We start from the raw sequence: 24,088 nt of genomic DNA, 5'->3' as shown, positions 1-24,088 counted from the left end.
TTTACACACTCTTTCTATGTAACCTTGTTTTTGGCATTTTCTGCAGGTCTTGTCTTTGAACCAACAGTCATTTGCGTCATGAGAGGATTTTCCACATCTGTAACAATTCTGCTCTTTTGTGTTATTTATGGACATTTTATGCATTTCATTTTCAACGCTTTTCTTTTGTAATTCTGATGCATCCTTAGCTACTGTTTCCATTGCAATAGCCAGTGCTTTTTCTAAGTCCAAGTCCTTTTCTGACAGTAGCCTCTTTTGTGTGCTTGAGCAATGCATGCCACATACTAGTCTGTCCCTTAATGCATCAGAAAGTCCATCTTTGAAATCGCAATTTTGTGAAAGTTTGCGCAGTTCGGCCATGTAGTCAGAAATGCTTTCATCCTTTTCTTGATTTATTTTATGGAATCTAAATCTTTCAGCCATCACTAGAGGTTTAGGCTTTAGATGGTTTTGCTAAATCTTCTGAATATCATTGAATGTCTTGCTGGACGGTTTGGCTGGGCTAACTAGGTTGCGAAGGAGATTGTACGTTGTACGTTAGTTGCAATTAGACTGAGGAGAACGGAAACTTTCTTCTCTTCCTCCACAACATTGGCATCACAATACAATTCCACTCTTTCCATGTACGCTTCCCAGTCTTCATTAGCACTATCGAACTCGTCTACCTTTCCAACATAAGCCATCTTCAGTCTGATATTTACCGTTTAAGTGTACTTATGCGTCGTTTACTGTGAGCTATTCACGTTTACCCACGCATCCTTCATTAGCCTTGCTACTCCTCTAGTGCTGTTGTTTGTTTTCACTCGCCTTCCCTCCAGTCAACTTCTCATTCCATGTACTTTTAAGCTCCATTTGCTTGTTAGGTTCGTAGATTTCTCGTCACCAATTGGTCGTGTCTATGCGACTACTTATTAATAAAATAATCAGGCTCCCTCGGAGGTTAAAGTCACACGTGAAACATCACTTAGTTTACTTAAGGTTCTGCACTCCATGTATACATGCGCATGGCGAAAAACCAATAGGAGAACACTGCATAGGGGAGTGCTTACACTTAAAGAAATAGATCCTTATTAAACACTGCAGATACCTACATACTACTTATCCTTAGCACACACTTACAAAATGAGACTTCTTTATCCCTAAAGACAGATGTGCAGCCTTACCTTGACAGACTACCCCAGCATCTTCATGGTGGCCACAGTTATGGATGCCATGGCCAATATGTGAGCACTGAGAGAGAGACGACTCATGGCCAGTGCAGCTGACATCATCCAGCCAGATCTGTCCACTGCCCTGTCCAAAATGAGCACTGGAATGAGCTGTCAGGGCTGGTCCACAGCCAATCTGTCTGCAAACCACTTCAGCATTAGGCATGTTCCAGATGTCATCGCACACAGTGCCCCAGGTGCCACGGACCTGTACCTCCACTCTCCCAGAGCAGGAGCTGCCGCCCCCAACTAGTCGTATATCCGTTATGTTCGGTCCTGTAAAAATGTTAAGAGATAAAGTGAGGGGGGGGGGGGGACGACGACACAAAGAAGGCATTACATGACCATATTTTTTTGTCAGGCAGAGCAATCAACACTGTTTGCTTCAGGTTGTCTGAGATGTCCCAATGGAGCAGTATCAGACTCATATTCTGACTAGAATTATGAGTATGACAACATCAGGCTAGGGGCTTTTAGCACCACTTCCACTTTGACTTGTGATTTATGTAAGCCAAATCTGTCAATGATGTGACCACAATATGATATCTCACTCTTGAAAAACTGGCATTTTTCTCTCTTCGCCCTTAGGCCATAGTCACTTAGTCTTTTGAGCACTATGCTGAAGTTTTGGAGATGATCTTCATCATTCTTTCCTGTGATCAAGATGTCATCGAGATAACACTGTGTTCTTGGTATATCCTGAAGTACTTGCTCCATCGCTCTTTGCCAGATGGCTGGAGCTGATGCGACGCCAAATACAAGCCTATTATACTGGTCCAGTCCCATATGCGTGTTGATGGTTAGCAACTTCCTACTCGATTCCTCTACTTCCATCTGAAGGTAGGCCTGAGACAGGTCAATTTTCGAAAACGTCTCCCCTTCAGCTAGTGATGAGAAGATGTCTTTGATTCGTGGTAGAGGATACTGTACAGTACGCAGCACCGGATTAATGGTCACCTTGAAATCGCCACATATGCGAACACCTCCACTTTTCCCTTTTTTAATCACGGGAACAATGGGTGTAGCTCAGTCGCTCCAGTCAACCTTGGAGAGAATGTTAGATTCCTCTAGGCTCAGAAGTTCTGCATCAATTTTCGGACGCAGTGCATATGGCACTGGACGTGCCTTGTGAAATCTCAGTGTCGCATTGTCATCCAATTCAATCTTTGCTTTAATGTGTTTCATCTTGCCAATGCCTTTCTCGAACACTTTTGCATGCTCTTCTAAGAGCTGAGACAGTCTTTGTTTAGAGCTACACTTGTGGCTCTTGAGGCTTGGAGATATGTTGAGGGCTTTAATTGCATGCCAATCAAGCTGGATTTTTCTTAACCACTCTCGCCCAAAAAGAGCTGGTCCTCCATTTTTCAACACATAGAGCTCCAACTTGTGTGTTTTGTCACCATAAGTCACATCCACTTTAAGTTTTCCTTTAGGAGACACTCTCTCACCAGTGTATGTTTTTAACATCACTGGGGTCTTTTCTAGCTGTAGCTTGGAAAACAGTCTTTTGTAGTCAGCTTCAGAGATTACGGACAAAGCTGAACCTGTGTACTCTGTTGTTATCCATATCATTTTCCTATCTGTTTCTGTGATGTTGTGCAGTTCTTAGCATGACAGGTCATCTTCATCACTATCTGTATTATCAGATTTTTCATATTCTGTCACTTTGTGCATGTGTTTTGCTTTTTGCCTGAAACTTTTGTTTTTGTCAGTTTTTTTCTTTTTGGCTGTGCTTTTTGTCTGATTTACACACTCTTTCTATGTAACCTTGTTTTTGGCATTTTCTGCAGGTCTTGTCTTTGAACCAACAGTCATTTGCGTCATGAGAGGATTTTCCACATATGTAACAATTCTGCTCTTTTGTGTTATTTATGGACATTTTATGCATTTCATTTTCAACGCTTTTCTTTTGTAATTCTGATGCATCCTTAGCTACTGTTTCCATTGCAATAGCCAGTGCTTTTTCTAAGTCCAAGTCCTTTTCTGACAGTAGCCTCTTTTGTGTGCTTGAGCAATGCATGCCACATACTAGTCTGTCCCTTAATGCATCAGAAAGTCCATCTTTGAAATCGCAATTTTGTGAAAGTTTGCGCAGTTCGGCCATGTAGTCAGAAATGCTTTCATCCTTTTCTTGATTTCTTTTATGGTATCTAAATCTTTCAGCCATCACTAGAGGTTTAGGCTTTAGATGGTTTTGCTAAATCTTCTGAATATCATCGAATGTCTTGCTGGACGGTTTGGCTGGGCTAACTAGGTTGCGAAGGAGATTGTACGTTGTACGTTAGTTGCAATTAGACTGAGGAGAACGGAAACTTTCTTCTCTTCCTCCACATCATTGGCATCACAATACAATTCCACTCTTTCCATGTACGCTTCCCAGTCTTCATTAGCACTATCGAACTCGTCTACCTTTCCAACATAAGCCATCTTCAGTCTGATATTTACCGTTTAAGTGTACTTATGCGTCGTTTACTGTGAGCTATTCACGTTTACCCACGCATCCTTCATTAGCCTTGCTACTCCTCTAGTGCTGTTGTTTGTTTTCACTCGCCTTCCCTCCAGTCGACTTCTCATTCCATGTACTTTTAAGCTCCATTTGCTTGTTAGGTTCGTAGATTTCTCGTCACCAATTGGTCGTGTCTATGCGACTACTTATTAATAAAATAATCAGGCTCTCTCGGAGGTTAAAGTCACACGTGAAACATCACTTAGTTTACTTAAGGTTCTGCACTCCATGTATACATGCGCATGGCGAAAAACCAATAGGAGAACACTGCATAGGGGAGTGCTTACACTTAAAGAAATAGATCCTTATTAAACACTGCAGATACCTACATACTTCTTATCCTTAGCACACACTTACAAAATGAGACTTCTTTATCCCTAAAGACAGATGTGCAGCCTTACCTTGACAGACTACCCCAGCATCTTCATGGTGGCCACAGTTATGGATGCCATGGCCAATATGTGAGCACTGAGAGAGAGACGACTCATGGCCAGTGCAGCTGACATCATCCAGCCAGATCTGTCCACTGCCCTGTCCAAAATGAGCACTGGAATGAGCTGTCAGGGCTGGTCCACAGCCAATCTGTCTGCAAACCACTTCAGCATTAGGCATGTTCCAGATGTCATCGCACACAGTGCCCCAGGTGCCACGGACCTGTACCTCCACTCTCCCAGAGCAGGAGCTGTCGCCCCCAACTAGTCGTATATCCGTTATGTTCGGTCCTGTAAAAATGTTAAGAGATAAAGTGAGGGGGGGGGGGGGGACGACGACACAAAGAAGGCATTACATGACCATATTTTTTTGTCAGGCAGAGCAATCAACACTGTTTGCTTCAGGTTGTCTGAGATGTCCCAATGGAGCAGTATCAGACTCATATTCTGACTAGAATTATGAGTATGACAACATCAGGCTAGGGGCTTTTAGCACCACTTCCACTTTGACTTGTGATTTATGTAAGCCAAATCTGTCAATGATGTGACCACAATATGATATCTCACTCTTGAAAAACTGGCATTTTTCTCTCTTCGCCCTTAGGCCATAGTCACTTAGTCTTTTGAGCACTATGCTGAAGTTTTGAGCTTTAATGTGTTTCATCTTGCCAATGCCTTTCTCGAACACTTTTGTATGCTCTTCTAAGAGCTGAGACAGTCTTTGTTTAGAGCTACACTTGTGGCTCTTGAGGCTTGGAGATATGTTGAGGGCTTTAATTGCATGCCAATCAAGCTGGATTTTTCTTAACCACTCTCGCCCAAAAAGAGCTGGTCCTCCATTTTTCAACACATAGAGCTCCAACTTGTGTGTTTTGTCACCATAAGTCACATCCACTTTAAGTTTTCCTTTAGGAGACACTCTCTCACCAGTGTATGTTTTTAACATCACTGGGGTCTTTTCTAGCTGTAGCTTGGAAAACAGTCTTTTGTAGTCAGCTTCAGAGATTACGGACAAAGCTGAACCTGTGTACTCTGTTGTTATCCATATCATTTTCCTATCTGTTTCTGTGATGTTGTGCAGTTCTTAGCACGACAGGTCATCTTCATCACTATCTGTATTATCAGATTTTTCATATTCTGTCACTTTGTGCATGTGTTTTGCTTTTTGCCTGAAACCTTTGTTTTTGTCAGTTTTTTTCTTTTTGGCTGTGCTTTTTGTCTGATTTACACACTCTTTCTATGTAACCTTGTTTTTGGCATTTTCTGCAGGTCTTGTCTTTGAACCAACAGTCATTTGCGTCATGAGAGGATTTTCCACATCTGTAACAATTCTGCTCTTTTGTGTTATTTATGGACATTTTATGCATTTCATTTTCAACGCTTTTCTTTTGTAATTCTGATGCATCCTTAGCTACTGTTTCCATTGCAATAGCCAGTGCTTTTTCTAAGTCCAAGTCCTTTTCTGACAGTAGCCTCTTTTGTGTGCTTGAGCAATGCATGCCACATACTAGTCTGTCCCTTAATGCATCAGAAAGTCCATCTTTGAAATCGCAATTTTGTGAAAGTTTGCGCAGTTCGGCCATGTAGTCAGAAATGCTTTCATCCTTTTCTTGATTTCTTTTATGGAATCTAAATCTTTCAGCCATCACTAGAGGTTTAGGCTTTAGATGGTTTTGCTAAATCTTCTGAATATCATCGAATGTCTTGCTGGACGGTTTGGCTGGGCTAACTAGGTTGCGAAGGAGATTGTACGTTGTACGTTAGTTGCAATTAGACTGAGGAGAACGGAAACTTTCTTCTCTTCCTCCACATCATTGGCATCACAGTACAATTCCACTCTTTCCATGTACGCTTCCCAGTCTTCATTAGCACTATCGAACTCGTCTACCTTTCCAACGTAAGCCATCTTCAGTCTGATATTTACCGTTTAAGTGTACTTATGCGTCGTTTACTGTGAGCTATTCACGTTTACCCACGCATCCTTCATTAGCCTTGCTACTCCTCTAGTGCTGTTGTTTGTTTTCACTCGCCTTCCCTCCAGTCGACTTCTCATTCCATGTACTTTTAAGCTCCATTTGCTTGTTAGGTTCGTAGATTTCTCGTCACCAATTGGTCGTGTCTATGCGACTACTTATTAATAAAATAATCAGGCTCTCTCGGAGGTTAAAGTCACACGTGAAACATCACTTAGTTTACTTAAGGTTCTGCACTCCATGTATACATGCGCATGGCGAAAAACCAATAGGAGAACACTGCATAGGGGAGTGCTTACACTTAAAGAAATAGATCCTTATTAAACACTGCAGATACCTACATACTACTTATCCTTAGCACACACTTACAAAATGAGACTTCTTTATCCCTGAAGACAGATGTGCAGCCTTACCTTGACAGACTACCCCAGCATCTTCATGGTGGCCACAGTTATGGATGCCATGGCCAATATGTGAGCACTGAGAGAGAGACGACTCATGGCCAGTGCAGCTGACATCATCCAGCCAGATCTGTCCACTGCCCTGTCCAAAATGAGCACTGGAATGAGCTGTCAGGGCTGGTCCACAGCCAATCTGTCTGCAAACCACTTCAGCATTAGGCATGTTCCAGATGTCATCGCACACAGTGCCCCAGGTGCCACGGACCTGTACCTCCACTCTCCCAGAGCAGGAGCTGTCGCCCCCAACTAGTCGTATATCCGTTATGTTCGGTCCTGTAAAAATGTTAAGAGATAAAGTGAGGGGGGGGGGACGACGACACAAAGAAGGCATTACATGACCATATTTTTTTGTCAGGCAGAGCAATCAACACTGTTTGCTTCAGGTTGTCTGAGATGTCCCAATGGAGCAGTATCAGACTCATATTCTGACTAGAATTATGAGTATGACAACATCAGGCTAGGGGCTTTTAGCACCACTTCCACTTTGACTTGTGATTTATGTAAGCCAAATGTGTCAATGATGTGACCACAATATGATATCTCACTCTTGAAAAACTGGCATTTTTCTCTCTTCGCCCTTAGGCCATAGTCACTTAGTCTTTTGAGCACTATGCTGAAGTTTTGGAGATGATCTTCATCATTCTTTCCTGTGATCAAGATGTCATCGAGATAACACTGTGTTCTTGGTATATCCTGAAGTACTTGCTCCATCGCTCTTTGCCAGATGGCTGGAGCTGATGCGACGCCAAATACAAGCCTATTATACTGGTCCAGTCCCATATGCGTGTTGATGGTTAGCAACTTCCTACTCGATTCCTCTACTTCCATCTGAAGGTAGGCCTGAGACAGGTCAATTTTCGAAAACGTCTCCCCTTCAGCTAGTGATGAGAAGATGTCTTTGATTCGTGGTAGAGGATACTGTACAGTACGCAGCACCGGATTAATGGTCACCTTGAAATCGCCACATATGCGAACACCTCCACTTTTCCCTTTTTTAATCACGGGAACAATGGGTGTAGCCCAGTCGCTCCAGTCAACCTTGGAGAGAATGTTACATTCCTCTAGGCTCAGAAGTTCTGCATCAATTTTCGGACGCAGTGCATATGGCACTGGACGTGCCTTGTGAAATCTCAGTGTCGCATTGTCATCCAATTCAATCTTTGCTTTAATGTGTTTCATCTTGCCAATGCCTTTCTCGAACACTTTTGCATGCTCTTCTAAGAGCTGAGACAGTCTTTGTTTAGAGCTACACTTGTGGCTCTTGAGGCTTGGAGATATGTTGAGGGCTTTAATTGCATGCCAATCAAGCTGGATTTTTCTTAACCACTCTCGCCCAAAAAGAGCTGGTCCTCCATTTTTCAACACATAGAGCTCCAACTTGTGTGTTTTGTCACCATAAGTCACATCCACTTTAAGTTTTCCTTTAGGAGACACTCTCTCACCAGTGTATGTTTTTAACATCACTGGGGTCTTTTCTAGCTGTAGCTTGGAAAACAGTCTTTTGTAGTCAGCTTCAGAGATTACAGACAAAGCTGAACCTGTGTACTCTGTTGTTATCCATATCATTTTCCTATCTGTTTCTGTGATGTTGTGCAGTTCTTAGCATGACAGGTCATCTTCATCACTATCTGTATTATCAGATTTTTCATATTCTGTCACTTTGTGCATGTGTTTTGCTTTTTGCCTGAAACTTTTGTTTTTGTCAGTTTTTTTCTTTTTGGCTGTGCTTTTTGTCTGATTTACACACTCTTTCTATGTAACCTTGTTTTTGGCATTTTCTGCAGGTCTTGTCTTTGCACCAACAGTCATTTGCGTCATGAGAGGATTTTCCACATCTGTAACAATTCTGCTCTTTTGTGTTATTTATGGACATTTTATGCATTTCATTTTCAACGCTTTTCTTTTGTAATTCTGATGCATCCTTAGCTACTGTTTCCATTGCAATAGCCAGTGCTTTTTCTAAGTCCAAGTCCTTTTCTGACAGTAGCCTATTTTGTGTGCTTGAGCAATGCATGCCACATACTAGTCTGTCCCTTAATGCATCAGAAAGTCCATCTTTGAAATCGCAATTTTGTGAAAGTTTGCGCAGTTCGGCCATGTAGTCAGAAATGCTTTCATCCTTTTCTTGATTTCTTTTATGGTATCTAAATCTTTCAGCCATCACTAGAGGTTTAGGCTTTAGATGGTTTTGCTAAATCTTCTGAATATCATCGAATGTCTTGCTGGACGGTTTGGCTGGGCTAACTAGGTTGCGAAGGAGATTGTACGTTGTACGTTAGTTGCAATTAGACTGAGGAGAACGGAAACTTTCTTCTCTTCCTCCACATCATTGGCATCACAATACAATTCCACTCTTTCCATGTACGCTTCCCAGTCTTCATTAGCACTATCGAACTCGTCTACCTTTCCAACGTAAGCCATCTTCAGTCTGATATTTACCGTTTAAGTGTACTTATGCGTCGTTTACTGTGAGCTATTCACGTTTACTCACGCATCCTTCATTAGCCTTGCTACTCCTCTAGTGCTGTTGTTTGTTTTCACTCGCCTTCCCTCCAGTCGACTTCTCATTCCATGTACTTTTAAGCTCCATTTGCTTGTTAGGTTCGTAGATTTCTCGTCACCAATTGGTCGTGTCTATGCGACTACTTATTAATAAAATAATCAGGCTCTCTCGGAGGTTAAAGTCACACGTGAAACATCACTTAGTTTACTTAAGGTTCTGCACTCCATGTATACATGCGCATGGCGAAAAACGAATAGGAGAACACTGCATAGGGGAGTGCTTACACTTAAAGAAATAGATCCTTATTAAACACTGCAGATACCTACATACTTCTTATCCTTAGCACACACTTACAAAATGAGACTTCTTTATCCCTAAAGACAGATGTGCAGCCTTACCTTGACAGACTACCCCAGCATCTTCATGGTGGCCACAGTTATGGATGCCATGGCCAATATGTGAGCACTGAGAGAGAGACGACTCTTGGCCAGTGCAGCTGACATCATCCAGCCAGATCTGTCCACTGCCCTGTCCAAAATGAGCACTGGAATGAGCTGTCAGGGCTGGTCCACAGCCAATCTGTCTGCAAACCACTTCAGCATTAGGCATGTTCCAGATGTCATCGCACACAGTGCCCCAGGTGCCACGGACCTGTACCTCCACTCTCCCAGAGCAGGAGCTGTCGCCCCCAACTAGTCGTATATCCGTTATGTCCGGTCCTATAAAAATGTTAAGAGATAAAGTGAGGGGGGGGGGGGGACGACGACACAAAGAAGGTATTACATGACCATATTTTTTTGTCAGGCAGAGCAATCAACACTGTTTGCTTCAGGTTGTCTGAGATGTCCCAATGGAGCAGTATCAGACTCATATTCTGACTAGAATTATGAGTATGACAACATCAGGCTAGGGGCTTTTAGCACCACTTCCACTTTGACTTGTGATTTATGTAAGCCAAATCTGTCAATGATGTGACCACAATATGATATCTCACTCTTGAAAAACTGGCATTTTTCTCTCTTCGCCCTTAGGCCATAGTCACTTAGTCTTTTGAGCACTATGCTGAAGTTTTGGAGATGATCTTCATCATTCTTTCCTGTGATCAAGATGTCATCGAGATAACACTGTGTTCTTGGTATATCCTGAAGTACTTGCTCCATCGCTCTTTGCCAGATGGCTGGAGCTGATGCGACGCCAAATACAAGCCTATTATACTGGTCCAGTCCCATATGCGTGTTGATGGTTAGCAACTTCCTACTCGATTCCTCTACTTCCATCTGAAGGTAGGCCTGAGACAGGTCAATTTTCGAAAACGTCTCCCCTTCAGCTAGTGATGAGAAGATGTCTTTGATTCGTGGTAGAGGATACTGTACAGTATGCAGCACCGTATTAATGGTCACCTTGAAATCGCCACATATGCGAACACCTCCACTTTTCCCTTTTTTAATCACGGGAACAATGGGTGTAGCCCAGTCGCTCCAGTCAACCTTGGAGAGAATGTTACATTCCTCTAGGCTCAGAAGTTCTGCATCCATTTTCGGACGCAGTGCATATGGCACTGGACGTGCCTTGTGAAATCTCAGTGTCGCATTGTCATCCAATTCAATCTTTGCTTTAATGTGTTTCATCTTGCCAATGCCTTTCTCGAACACTTTTGCATGCTCTTCTAAGAGCTGAGACAGTCTTTGTTTAGAGCTACACTTGTGGCTCTTGAGGCTTGGAGATATGTTGAGGGCTTTAATTGCATGCCAATCAAGCTGGATTTTTCTTAACCACTCTCGCCCAAAAAGAGCTGGTCCTTCACTTTTCAACACCTAGAGCTCCAACTTGTGTGTTTTGTCACCATAAGTCACATCCACTTTAAGTTTTCCTTTAGGAGACACTCTCTCACCAGTGTATGTTTTTAACATCACTGGGGTCTTTTCTAGCTGTAGCTTGGAAAACAGTCTTTTGTAGTCAGCTTCAGAGATTACGGACAAAGCTGAACCTGTGTACTCTGTTGTTATCCATATCATTTTCCTATCTGTTTCTGTGATGTTGTGCAGTTCTTAGCATGACAGGTCATCTTCATCACTATCTGTATTATCAGATTTTTCATATTCTGTCACTTTGTGCATGTGTTTTGCTTTTTGCCTGAAACTTTTGTTTTTGTCAGTTTTTTTCTTTTTGGCTGTGCTTTTTGTCTGATTTACACACTCTTTCTATGTAACCTTGTTTTTGGCATTTTCTGCAGGTCTTGTCTTTGCACCAACAGTCATTTGCGTCATGAGAGGATTTTCCACATCTGTAACAATTCTGCTCTTTTGTGTTATTTATGGACATTTTATGCATTTCATTTTCAACGCTTTTCTTTTTTAATTCTGATGCATCCTTAGCTACTGTTTCCATTGCAATAGCCAGTGCTTTTTCTAAGTCCAAGTCCTTTTCTGACAGTAGCCTCTTTTGTGTGCTTGAGCAATGCATGCCACATACTAGTCTGTCCCTTAATGCATCAGAAAGTCCATCTTTGAAATCGCAATTTTGTGAAAGTTTGCGCAGTTCGGCCATGTAGTCAGAAATGCTTTCATCCTTTTCTTGATTTCTTTTATGGTATCTAAATCTTTCAGCCATCACTAGAGGTTTAGGCTTTAGATGGTTTTGCTAAATCTTCTGAATATCATCGAATGTCTTGCTGGACGGTTTGGCTGGGCTAACTAGGTTGCGAAGGAGATTGTACGTTGTACGTTAGTTGCAATTAGACTGAGGAGAACGGAAACTTTCTTCTCTTCCTCCACATCATTGGCATCACAATACAATTCCACTCTTTCCATGTACGCTTCCCAGTCTTCATTAGCACTATCGAACTCGTCTACCTTTCCAACATAAGCCATCTTCAGTCTGATATTTACCGTTTAAGTGTACTTATGCGTCGTTTACTGTGAGCTATTCACGTTTACCCACGCATCCTTCATTAGCCTTGCTACTCCTCTAGTGCTGTTGTTTGTTTTCACTCGCCTTCCCTCCAGTCGACTTCTCATTCCATGTACTTTTAAGCTCCATTTGCTTGTTAGGTTCGTAGATTTCTCGTCACCAATTGGTCGTGTCTATGCGACTACTTATTAATAAAATAATCAGGCTCCCTCGGAGGTTAAAGTCACACGTGAAACATCACTTAGTTTACTTAAGGTTCTGCACTCCATGTATACATGCGCATGGCGAAAAACCAATAGGAGAACACTGCATAGGGGAGTGCTTACACTTAAAGAAATAGATCCTTATTAAACACTGCAGATACCTACATACTTCTTATTCTTTGCACACACTTACAAAAGGAGCCTTCTTTATCCCTAGGCCAATAGCCAATAGCCTATTGAGGCAGTATTGTTTCTGCACCTTAGTGTTCTTAAGGGTCAATGGGCCTCATTCTTGAACATTTTCTGAAGTTTCTTCTGAAATGTTTCTTATGGGCTTTGGAAAAACAACGTAAGAAAAAGACATCCGACAAATTCATGAACGCTTGAAAATGTGTTCCTACGCAGCAGAAGTGTTCTGAGCTGTGCTCCACTGGAAGAGTTTTCTTAAATTGAAAGCGCGTTCTCGTGCTCCTGAATTTGGATACATACACGCCCTGCCAGCTCCTTATAAGGGCACGCAACCGTAGTGACGTGTGCAGTCGGAATAGACCGAATCTACACGAAAGCAACTCGTAAACGAGTCATGTCAAAGTGGAAAGCGAGGACCGTCGAGTAAACGCAGATCTAACTTCAACGGTGGACCGTTGCAGGATGTAGATGTGTCCATTCTATTCCACTATAGCTATATATCTACGTGATTGAGTTTAGTGCTTATTTATTTATTCACTTACATTTGCAGTGTTCGTGTACATTCACATTTACATTTAGTCATTTAGCAGACGCTTCTGTCCAAAGCGACGTACAAGGGAGAGAACAGTCAAGCTACGAGCAATAGAGACCTAGTGTAACAATAAATACTACTTTACATAAGATATAGAAAAACAAAATAGAAAATAAAAACGAAGTGCAGGAATGTAACTGCTGTAAGTGCAAGTTAAGCACTAGTCAAAGTGCCAGTTAGGAAGGGAGGTGCTCTCTGAAGAGTTGGGTCTTCAAAAGCTTCTTAAAAGGTAGAGAGGGACGCCCCTGCTCTGGTAGTGCTAGGCAGTTCGTTCCACCAACGTGGAACTACAAATGAAAATTCTGGATTGCCGTACTTGCACAGACGGCAGTGCCAAACGACGCTCACTAGACGAGCGCAGCATTCTGGTGTAGTCCTTTTATTTATTTTATGACATCACGGTGCCTCGTAGAATCATGACTATACATGTGAAACGTAATTGTTAATGATACAAATATTCTCGTAATTATTATTGTTATAATTATTTTAATCCAAGGATGCCTGTAGAGTTGATGTGAACGCAATCACCAAAGATTTCTCACAAATTCATTAACACTTCTAACACGGAGTTTTCTTAAATGCGATTCCTCAAGAAATCCCAGATGAGAAAACTTTCATGAATGCCAAATGTTTTCCTAAATCCAGTTCAGAAGCAATTCCTTCTTAAATTCTTCTTAACTGCATTCGAGAATGAGGCCCAATAAATACATTTCGCCACCGCTGAAGTGTCCTTCTTTAAAAAAAAAACCTCAAATCTGGTCACCCTACGTATAATAAACCGTGATATATACCGTAACACAAAATTACAAATACTGTGATAGAAGATTTTGGCCATATCGCCCACCCTTAACAGATACCTACATACTTCTTATTCTTAGCACACACTTACAAAAGGAGCCTTCTTTATCCCTAAAGACAGATGTGCAGCCTTACCTTGACAGACTACCCCAGCATCTTCATGGTGGCCACAGTTATGGTTGCCATGGCCATTATGTCTGCACTGAGAGAGAGACGACTCATGGCCAGTGCAGCAGACATCATCCAGCCAGATCTGTCCACTGCCCGGTCCAAAATGAGCACTGGAAGGAGCACTCAGGGCTGGTCCACAGCCAATCTGTCTGCAAACCACTTCAGCATTAGGCATGTTCCAGTTGTCATCGCACACAGTGCCCCAGGTGCCATGGACCTGTACCTCCACTCTCCCAGAGCAGGAGCTGTCGCCCCCAACTAGTCGTATATCCGCTACAGTAAAAATGTGAAGAAATAAAGTGGGGGGGGAGGGGGGGGGGGCACAAAAAAGGCATTACATGACCATATTTTTTTGTCAGGCAGAGCAATCAACACTGTTTGCTTCAGCTTGTCTGGGATGTTCGCTTCAATTGGCCGAACACAAGGCTCTTGAACTAAGTTTCATCTTAGGCATTTTAGCCATTCTTAAAGTCACTGTTACCTTTAATTTAATCTAAAAAGACAAACTCAGTCTTTGTGTTTATGTTTCACTGTTAGGGGCATCACTGAGAAATGTTTTCATATTTTAACATAAAATTAACTTTCAGCTTACAATGCGTAGAAGCGTATTCACTGAATGCATTCCTTTCAAATATAGAATCAGGTAGGAATCAGAAATAAGGAAGAATGGTAACATGTGGAACTGCAGATATATAGCCATTGTACTGATGTATTATGCTATGGGATCACTCTGAAAGGACTATGTAATACTTGTTGTAGCTGGTTCTGCTGTTGTTGTACTGTATCAGTAATCTAATCTAAGGTTGTAGCCACAGTTGTATCTACAGGAACCATAGTCGGCTGCAAGACAGAAAATTACAAACCTAGTAAAAGTGAAGTATTTATATAATATTTTCTGTTTTTAGCTTTAATAAGCATCTGTGTGACACCAAATTAAATAAACATAATCGTGTCATGAACAAAATTGTTGCCACCTGAAACAGTTGGTACTTCAGTGGTCCAGTAACCTGGAGAGAAAATAAAGAGTTATAGTTATTTCCAAAGTGACTTGTAAGTAAAATACAATGAAGGCAAATGGCAGTTCAGTGAGAAACACATTTGAAAAAAAATGTCATGAAAAAATATCTTTTCTTTCATAGGACATAAGCGTCAAAAGAGAGAATATTTACAAGGATATGAAGCCTGAGTTATCTTTTGAAAACATAGACCTTACGTTCATACATACAATAGTTGCATTGTGTCGCAGATAGATTCTATTGTATCGCAAATGATCACGTATCCTCCTTCAGACAGCATAGAGAATACCTGTATTAAACCAAAACAAGTGCTGTAGTGCTTACCTTGAAAAGCAGCAGAGCTGCAGAGCAGAAGAATCAGTGATCCCATCTCCATCTTTCTTCTCAGCTTGAATGTGTCCTCAAGCACCCTGCTTCAGGCTTTTATGCCCAACTTCAGACCTCAAGGGCATGACCATAGGCGGAGATCCCGGGGGGGACAGGGGCGACCCCCACTATAAAGTTGTCCCCCCCAACAATCATTGTAAACACAAATAAATATTTTTTAATAATATAGTAATATTAAATAAAAGCACGACAACACAAGCGGTGCTAATTATAAACGTAAAACATGTGTTTTTTAAGTGTTGAAAAAAAATGACTCCCCCATTCCTCAAAGTGGTTTGGTTCACATGCTGTTTCCAACGGGCGGGGCTACCGGCAGCTCCATGTTTCAGTCAATCAGCCCAGTACACTGTCTGCTAAATGACTAAATGTAAATGTGGCAATTTCTGGGATTCATTCTTAAGTTTGAACAGAATTTAAGAACGCTAAATAGCAGCCGTAAATCGGCCAGATTGGAGCGCGCCCATGTTCTTAAGGGCGGAATTTGTGAGAGTTTGTTGGTAATTGTGTTCACATCAATTCTCAAACATCCTCGGATTTAAATAATTAAAATAGTAAAAAATACGACAATATTTGTAATCATTTATAGTCATGATTCTACGAGGCATCGTGATGTCCTAACATTAATAAAAGCACTACACAAACACTGCAAATGGCATTGAATAAATAAACTAGAATATCCATTTCCTGAAGGAAATACCAGTGCATGAAATCCAAAAGTTAAGAAAGAAAGAAGAAAGGAAAGAAGAGTGAACAAGAGTGAAAAAAGAGTGAACAAGAGTGGCTATGGATAAAGACAGTAAAGAGAGTGTGAAGAGGGAAAAGTTTGAAAGAAGGAGAGAAAATGGACTGAAGTAGAGAGATGGAATGTGAGAAAGAGGAGTTGGAGAGGGATAGAATAAAATAAGTGGATGGAGGTTGTACAGAGAGAGGGAATGGCTGAAAATAGGAAAGAGAATGGACATAGGGGAGGAGGGAGATGTTAGAATGATCAATGGATAAAGTGGAAGATATAGACTTGTAACATGAAGGAAGCAAAGGAAATGGAAGGGAGGATAGAGGACTGTTAAGTCAGAGAGGGCTGACAAAAAAGTTGAAAAAAGAGTGGGAATTGATGGAGAAAGTAATTGGAAGAAGAAAAAAAGAACAAGTGCAAAAAGCCAGGTACTTATACCCAGCTGACAAAAATAAAGTGGCTACATTAACAAGTACAAATAAGGAACAGGTGAGAACAGGCAATGGGAAACAGGTGAGGGCACACAAAGAAAACAAAGGCACATGTGAACACAAATAACACCAAGTCTGTGAAATGTCCTTTTGGCCACCAGAGGCCGCCAAATCGTGGCCATGACTGCCACGATCGTGACAAATCTACCTTTCTCTGATGCATGTTCACACCTGTGCTGATATGTAATTTAGCTAACATTACTGTGGAAACATCAAATTGTTGAAACATGTTTATTTTTATATTGTTACTATGTGATGGCAGGAAGATAGGTGCCATTCATTATGTGGGACAACTCTGTATGCTGAAGTCATTCATTGTGGCGTTGTGTTAAATGTCACAAAACCATATTTCTTTTATTTTCTTTTATAAAAATAAGAGTGGAAGAAAGAAAGAAGAAAGGAAAGAAGAGTGAACAAGAGTGGCTATGAATAAAGACAGTAACAAGAGAGTGAAGAGGGAAAATACTGAAATAAGGAGAGAAAATGGAGTGAAGCAGAGAGATGGAGTGTGAGAGAGAGAGTAGACTGGAGGGATAGATAGAAAGATGGAGAGAAAAACAAATGGAGTATGGAAGGTAACTCTTTATTTTCCTAGTTATACAGTTGAATGTAGAGGGACAGAGAGAAGAGGAGCCTTGGAACCTTGGCGCAGGTGTCAGTGAAGCACAGGTGCAAGCCAGTTTAATGACCCTATTATGATGTCATAATGGCCCAATGTAAGTCAATGGGAAAATTTGTATTCGTTTTTCTTTAATATCTTAAAAAGGATAAAGTTTAGAAAAATGAAAAATACATAGCATAAGGGTCCTTTACAAGACCTACGCGCCAAAGTTTGAACGGAGTTTCTAAGTTAAGCGGTTCGAGCTGAATTAAGTGCAGAAGTCGGTACAAAGAATAAGTAGAAGAAGAAGTATAAGAAACGAAGGAATAACAATACAGGGCATTTCATGCACTGTAATAATAAAAAGAAGAAGAATAAGAAGCCTAGGAATAACAATACGTAAGGGATAATGTATTGTCCGGAGGTCATTATCCAAAAAGAAATCCCGACGGGGCGAACTGTGAACTGTTGTTTCGTCCTGAAGGGATTTATTTTTGGATAATGACCGACGGACAATACATTATCCCGCTTATTATACGGTTACTTGCCAAAACGATAGAAGACATTCCTCCAAAATGCCTCTTTTTAATGACTTAGTTGCCGTTTCGTGATTTCAGCTAAGAAATAAATAGTTCTTCAAGCAAATAGAACTTTGTAAGTTTCAGGTGTTGCGTAGCAACCCATTACTTGCTGACTTCAAATTACAATGAGTCTGTTACGTTAAATGACCGGACTACTTGTGGAATGATATGAAAGATGTGAATTAGAAGCACAAAACCCATTGCCAATGACAGCGGTCAATATCTTTTCGCAGCGGTGAATATTAAGAGATAATTCACCTGCGAACGTTGGGATGTCCCATTCAAATCAACGGAACTTTTTGGAACATTCTGAAGAGCCGTGTAATAAAGGGCATTTCATGCACTGTAATAAGAAGCCTAGGAATAACAATACAGGGCATTCCATGCACTGTAATAAGAAGCCTAGGAACAACAATCTGTCAGCTGACAAAGAGCCTGTGGAGACGTGAGCATGTTGACTCAGTAGAGCCTTCAAGGATGGAGGCATTCAAAAGCAGGATTCTTTTATTTGGAATGGTTGCCTCATGTTCTTTGTTTAAAGGTGTGCTGATTGCACACCTTTAAACAAAGAACATGAGGCAACCATTCCAAATAAAATAATGCTTTTGATCTGGACCGGAGTCCGCCTATTAAGTACACCTGGTTTATTGACTATAAACCAGGTGTACTTAATAGGCGGACTCCGGTCCAGATCCGGACCCAGACGCAATCCAATTTGGACCGAAGCCAAAATTTTGATTACTTCAAAACAGCACTATAATGCTTGTGAGTCTAGTTTATTCACACACACACATTCACAATTGAATCGCTACTTTGCATATTAAATAAAACTAGAAAATGCATTTCCTGAAGGAAATACCAGTGCATGGAATGCAAAAGTTAAGAAAGGAAGAAGAAAAGAAAGAAGAGTGTAAGAAGGAAAGAAGAGTAAAAGAAGGAAAGAAGAGTGGAAGAAGGAAAGAAAAGAAAGAAGAGTGATATACGGAAAGAAGAAAGGAAAGGAAAGTGAAAGAAGGAAAGAAGAGCAAAGAAGGAAAGAAGAGTGGAGGAAGGAAAGAGGAAAAGAAAGAAGAGAAAGAAGGAAAGAAGAGTGGAAGAAGAAAAGAAGAAAGGAAAGAAGAGTGAAGAAAGGAAAGAAGAGTGGAAGAAGGAAAGAAGAGTGGAAGAAGGAAAGAAGAACGGAAAGAAGAGTGGAAGAAAGAAAGAAGAAAGGCTCTGGATAAAGACAGTAAAGAGAGAGGGAAGAGGGAAAATATTGAAAGGAGAGACAATGGAGTGAAGCAGAGAGATGGAGTGTGAGAGAAAGTAGAGTGAGAGGGATAGAGAGAAAGATGGAGAGAAAAAAGTAGAGAATGGAAGGTGTCTCTTAATATTCCTAGTTATACAATTGAATGGAGAGGGACAGAGAGAAGAGGATCCTTGGAACCTTGGCGCAGGTGTCAGTGAAGCACAGGTGCAAGCCAGTTTAATGACCCTATTATGATGTCATAATGGCCCAATGTAAGTCAATGGGAAAATTTCCACCAGTGTCAAACAAAGACAGGTTGACAGGTACTGTGAGTGTCAGAGCAGCTTGTCACAGGTCCATGCAGAAGAATGAAAAACCACACAGCTTGAGAGTAGGCTAAGGTTCAGGGATGGGTTTGGGTATTGTTATACTGTGTAATATATGTTAATTGTAGTATACTTGTAGGAAGTCTTAATTCAGTGGTATCTGTTCTGCCAACTGTCCAAATGTCTCTTTGTGTATTCTACACAGATAGTGCTTCGTGATCATGGACGGATTAAGAAACCACGGGCCCCTGGGCCTGGACATGTTGAAGGCTGAATGGGCTGGCTATCCTGTCCATTGAAAAATCAAATCATGCATCACCACTTTTATGTTTGAAAAGCGTCGTTCGGCAGGTGTAGCCTACTGTGCCTGCTTGTAGGTCTTGACTTTCAGATTCTGCGCCTAAACTAGCTATATCGTATCGTCTCATCATATGATCAAATAGAGACTTGACATTGGACAACAAGATACATATTACCCAGCAATCATCATTGCATATCTGTATACGACAAAAATAACAAAGAAAATAAGAAATTATTCATTTAATTGAATCGGTTTTTTAATAGTTTCTATAGTGTATGTACGATAAGCATATAATTTTGTTATAGATTGCTACTGATGATTTCCCCCTAAAAATGATGAAAACCATGACAGAGACAGGTTTGCCATTTTGAGGGCATATAGTATAGCATAAGGTATCTCCAGTAGTCCCAAAAAAGTCATGCTTGATCCCTGTCGCATTAAACTAGCTTTTTCTAACACAGCACAGGTACACTCAATTAAAACCATTAGCAAATTAATAAAATACACCTTTTTCAACCACAAATAAGAGATACATAACAGCGACTTCACACAGAGGCTCTGGCCTAGGGGCCCCCAGAGCTCATGGGCCCCTGGGGCACAGCAGTGTGTAATCACACTGTTGCACTGCTCTTTCAAACAGCTCACTACTCAATATCCAGGTTGTCCCCCCTTTTCATGCATGCACCGAAACCGAACAACAATGGCACAAGCCCAGAACTGCAGTAAGGGTTGAGGCAAATGTACTGTATCGGTATGTAAGAGTTAGGCAGCAAAAAAATTATTAATTGCTAAAAGAAAGTATAGTGATCTAAGGTCAGACGCATTAAAGGTGCAGCGTAATGTAGTGGAGACTCAGTTAATTCTCTTTACTTCAATAAGGGAGTGAAACCCGGGCCCGTAAACAGCATGATAATTACAAGACCCGGGCTAAACAGGCGCATGGAAGGAGGAATCAGGTGAGGTACTGTACTGCAGTCACTGAGGTCATACACGTAAACATTAGCTGGGACACAGCAGGTTATGATTCGTAACAATATCACTGTATTGGATGCCACGAGAGTAGAAACTTTTCTGAAAACTAGCACTGAGAGTGAAAAATGGTTGCTTTTTCCACACATTGCAGTTACTGAAGCCAGCAGACTATGCATACAACATATTTTACTTTTATAATTGTAACCTACTTGTCACAGTAGGATATTAACTTTACCACTTTGTTTCATACATTCTGGAAGTTCAGAGTGGCATCAGCTGCGCAGGCCTAGAATAATCTCCTCCCACTTTAGAGAGGTGTGCTTTGTGAGGGGAGATGGTTCAGCACAGAAACTGTCCATTTCTAAATTAAATTAAATTAATTTTCTAAATTAAATTAACTATTACCTTGCAATGACATTAATTTCCTAATTGCAATAATTTTCATTATGATCACTATTGCGGTCATTCAACTCAAATTTAGAAACATCTTTTACTCAAACAGGTGCAGATATGGAGTTTACAGCAGCCCAAGAGTACAGCAAAATCTATTACTGGCAGATACAGGGGCAACTTATGCTAACAGGAATGACATGGTGTGACTTTGTAATTTGTGCCCAAGAAGACATGCTAGTTCAACGAATCATAGTTGACCCAGAGGTGACAAAAGTGATAAGAGAAAAGGCAGACAGGTTTTTTTCCAATATTTATATGCCCAAGTACCTGCCTTCTAACAGACGTTAGATACCTGGCACAACATTTATTTGACAAAATTAAAATTATTTTCTGCAAACATGTTTCAATTATACTTCATGTACTAATGTATTTACAATATGTACAATGGTAAATGGTAGATAATCTATTTGGCCCAAGCCTTGACCAGTGGCTTGTTCTTGTAATTTGATAGAAGGCAGGCTAAGCTACTGCAAAAAGCTGGTTGTCTCCTTATAACGAAATGATCACGCCTAATGTTTCGGACCCATATCGCCGTGACTGTCTCATCCTTCGGAAACTGGTGGAAACTTACGATAGTTAAATCTCTCCGACACAGAGCAGCTCGGCACACAGCAAAAGCTGTTGTTTAGATGTTCCCGTTTTTGATATTTTACCATTCGTGACATTTTAATTAAAACAAATGCTCTAAAGTTTGACCAGAAATTTAAAAAAATATTATAATAAGCGACACTTAGAAGTTAGAGGAGATAACCTACCGCTGCTGTCAACCTGTGTACGGAAGTGAGAAGCGGAAATGATTAGCTCTGTTTAGAACTGTTTTCCAGTTCGAACGTTGGGCGTTCCGCATAAAGCGAATTGAGAGGGACAGAGAGAAGAGGCTCCTTGGAATTGGCGCAGGTGTCAGTGAAGCACAGGTGCAAACCAGTTTAAAGACCCTATTATGATGTCATAATGGCCCAATGTAAGTCAATGGGAGAAATTGTATTCGTTTTTCTTTAATATCTTAAAAAGTATAAAGTTTAGAAAAGTGAAAAATAAGTTTCCTTTACAAGACCTACGTGCCAAAGGTTGAACAAAGTTTCTAAGTTAAGCGGTTCAAGCTGAATTAAGTGCAGAAAATCGGTAAAGAGAATAACTAGAATATGTATTTCCTGAAGGAAATACCAGTGCCTGAAATGCAATAGTTAAGAAAGGAAGAAGAGTGAACAAGAGTGAAAGAAGAAACAAAAGAAGAGTGAACAAGAGTGGCTATGGATAAAGACAGTAAAGAGAGAGTGAAGAGGGAAAATGGAGTGAAGCAGAGAGATGGAGTGTGAGGGAGGATAGAGGACTGTAAAGTCAAAGAAGGCTGACAAAAAAAGTAGAAAAAAGAAGGAATTGCTGGACAGAGTAATTGAAAGAAGAAATGAAAGAAGAGTGACCGGGAGTGAGAGAATTAATCTGCCTATGAGAGAATTAATCGGACTCTCACAGACTGCTTGCTCTGTGTGATACTGAGCATTCTGCAGAAAATCTTTTTGTAATCTAGCTTTCTCTGATGAATATTCACACCTGTGCTAATATTTAATTTAGCTAACATTACTGTAAAAACATCAAAATGAGTTGCTTATTGATTGAGAACCCATATGTGAAACAGTGACAGAGAGGGATACAAATTAACTGAAAAAAAAAATACAAAACAAATAAAAAACCAATCCATCATTTTTATTTAGTAGCAGTAACAAGGAATGTGCATAGCTAAAAAACAACAGTGATTGGAAACTGATAGCATTGAGTCCAGATGATTGCTAGCTCCTCTGGTTCTTGGCCTCAGTGAACAAACATAGGGTGAGAGTTAATCACCACATCTGCAGTGGTCTCTGTTAGGGAGATTGGAGACCTGTGGTTACTACCCAGTGTTCTCCCCCCAAACAAACCAGAGATGGACTTGACAGAGGTTTAAGTCCTCCTGTGCTTCCAGTTCCTCTGCACTTGTTTTGAGTCAATTACATTTTCAAACTAGAGCCAGGAACATTGTGTTCCAACTGAGCTAATTAGAAGAGCTAGTTTTGCGGGAAGGGTTTGCTGTAGGGCAGGGGCGGACTGGGGGATAAAAGTGGCCCGGGAGTTACTGTCAGACCGGCCCACTCAATACCCGGCGCGCGGCCCAGTCAGTACACAGCGCGCTGTCCAGTCAGTACACGTCGCGCTGCCCACTCGATGCACCTAACATTATTTTGGATGATTACAAAGCAATTACATCATATATGTTTGTTTTTTAATAACATTTGGATCCACCAATTTGCCTGGATGGACACATGGAATAAAATGATACTGGCTATTGTAACACTCCAAGGTAGGTATAGTTTGCTAGATGAATATGCTTAACTCTGGGCTAGTATCAGATGGTTATACTGTACGTACGGTATAACTACAAAGCCTTAAGAAATCTGTCAAAGTCACTGTCATCTTCAGCCTACACTATTGGTTAGTACACTCAAAGTGTATTAGATAAATATACTTAAAAAACATGTGCTGAATTGAAATACACTTTAATATACAAAAATAGTGTAACTTAGGTGTACATTGTACCCTGGGTCTTATCTTGGCTCTGGCCCCTGGCTGCTGCTTCTAACAGCAGAATCATCAATCTAGATAACATATTAACATTGTTTATAATGTACGTGTTGTGTGTAACACGGTGATTTTAGCATAACAAGCTAGCTGGTTAACTTAAGTTATTAGAAATTATAAGATTTCCCTCTTTACAACTACCACCATGGATAGCTTGCTCATCGATTGTAAGCAAGTAACTACGGCTAACATGTTAAATAAATAATCTCGATGATGACAACAGCGCCAGCTTGCTTATTTTACCAGATCATAACGGTCTCAATTTTGGACATTTATCTACCTAACGTTAGCTAGGCTAGCTTGTAGGGAACGTTACCTCATCTGTGAAAAGCAAGCTAACATTGACCAAGTCAACAACTTACCTTCTTATCACTGTCAACAGTCGGTGGTTTCCCAAATAAATCAGAGATTTTTGCATATTTTGATGCACCTTCCTCCAAA

At 40.9% G+C, this 24,088-nt stretch overlaps 1 protein-coding gene across 1 annotated transcript; it reads right to left on the bottom strand.

Moving 5' to 3' along the window:
- Positions 1 to 1,089: 1,089 nt before the first annotated feature.
- On the bottom strand, positions 1,090 to 15,339 carry LOC122132267 (scavenger receptor cysteine-rich domain-containing group B protein-like). The gene is made up of 8 exons (XM_042707102.1): positions 15,286 to 15,339; positions 14,920 to 14,952; positions 13,866 to 14,218; positions 10,077 to 10,755; positions 9,481 to 9,825; positions 6,532 to 6,852; positions 4,116 to 4,436; positions 1,090 to 1,484 (listed from the first exon to the last, which is right to left on the bottom strand). The coding sequence occupies exons 1-8, from the start codon at positions 15,335 to 15,337 to the stop codon at positions 1,105 to 1,107; spliced, it is 2,484 nt and encodes an 827-aa protein (XP_042563036.1). The 5' UTR covers positions 15,338 to 15,339; the 3' UTR covers positions 1,090 to 1,104.
- Positions 15,340 to 24,088: the final 8,749 nt, after the last annotated feature.

This window comes from Clupea harengus, unplaced genomic scaffold (genome assembly GCF_900700415.2).
Source record: "Clupea harengus unplaced genomic scaffold, Ch_v2.0.2, whole genome shotgun sequence".
NCBI lineage: Eukaryota > Metazoa > Chordata > Actinopteri > Clupeiformes > Clupeidae > Clupea > Clupea harengus.
The sequence above is the reverse complement of the archived record's forward strand: the minus strand, read 5'-3'. Positions and strand labels throughout refer to the sequence as shown.

Bases quoted from the DNA above. Each gene is read 5' to 3' on its own strand.
- LOC122132267 (XM_042707102.1), bottom strand. From the start codon at position 15,337: ATGGAGATGGGATCACTGATTCTTCTGCTCTGCAGCTCTGCTGCTTTT. The intron at 6,853-9,480 runs GTAAGGCTGCAC...ACATTTTTACAG, and splicing joins TGCTGGGGTAGTCTGTCAAG to GACCGAACATAACGGATATA. The intron at 4,437-6,531 runs GTAAGGCTGCAC...ACATTTTTACAG, and splicing joins TGCTGGGGTAGTCTGTCAAG to GACCGAACATAACGGATATA.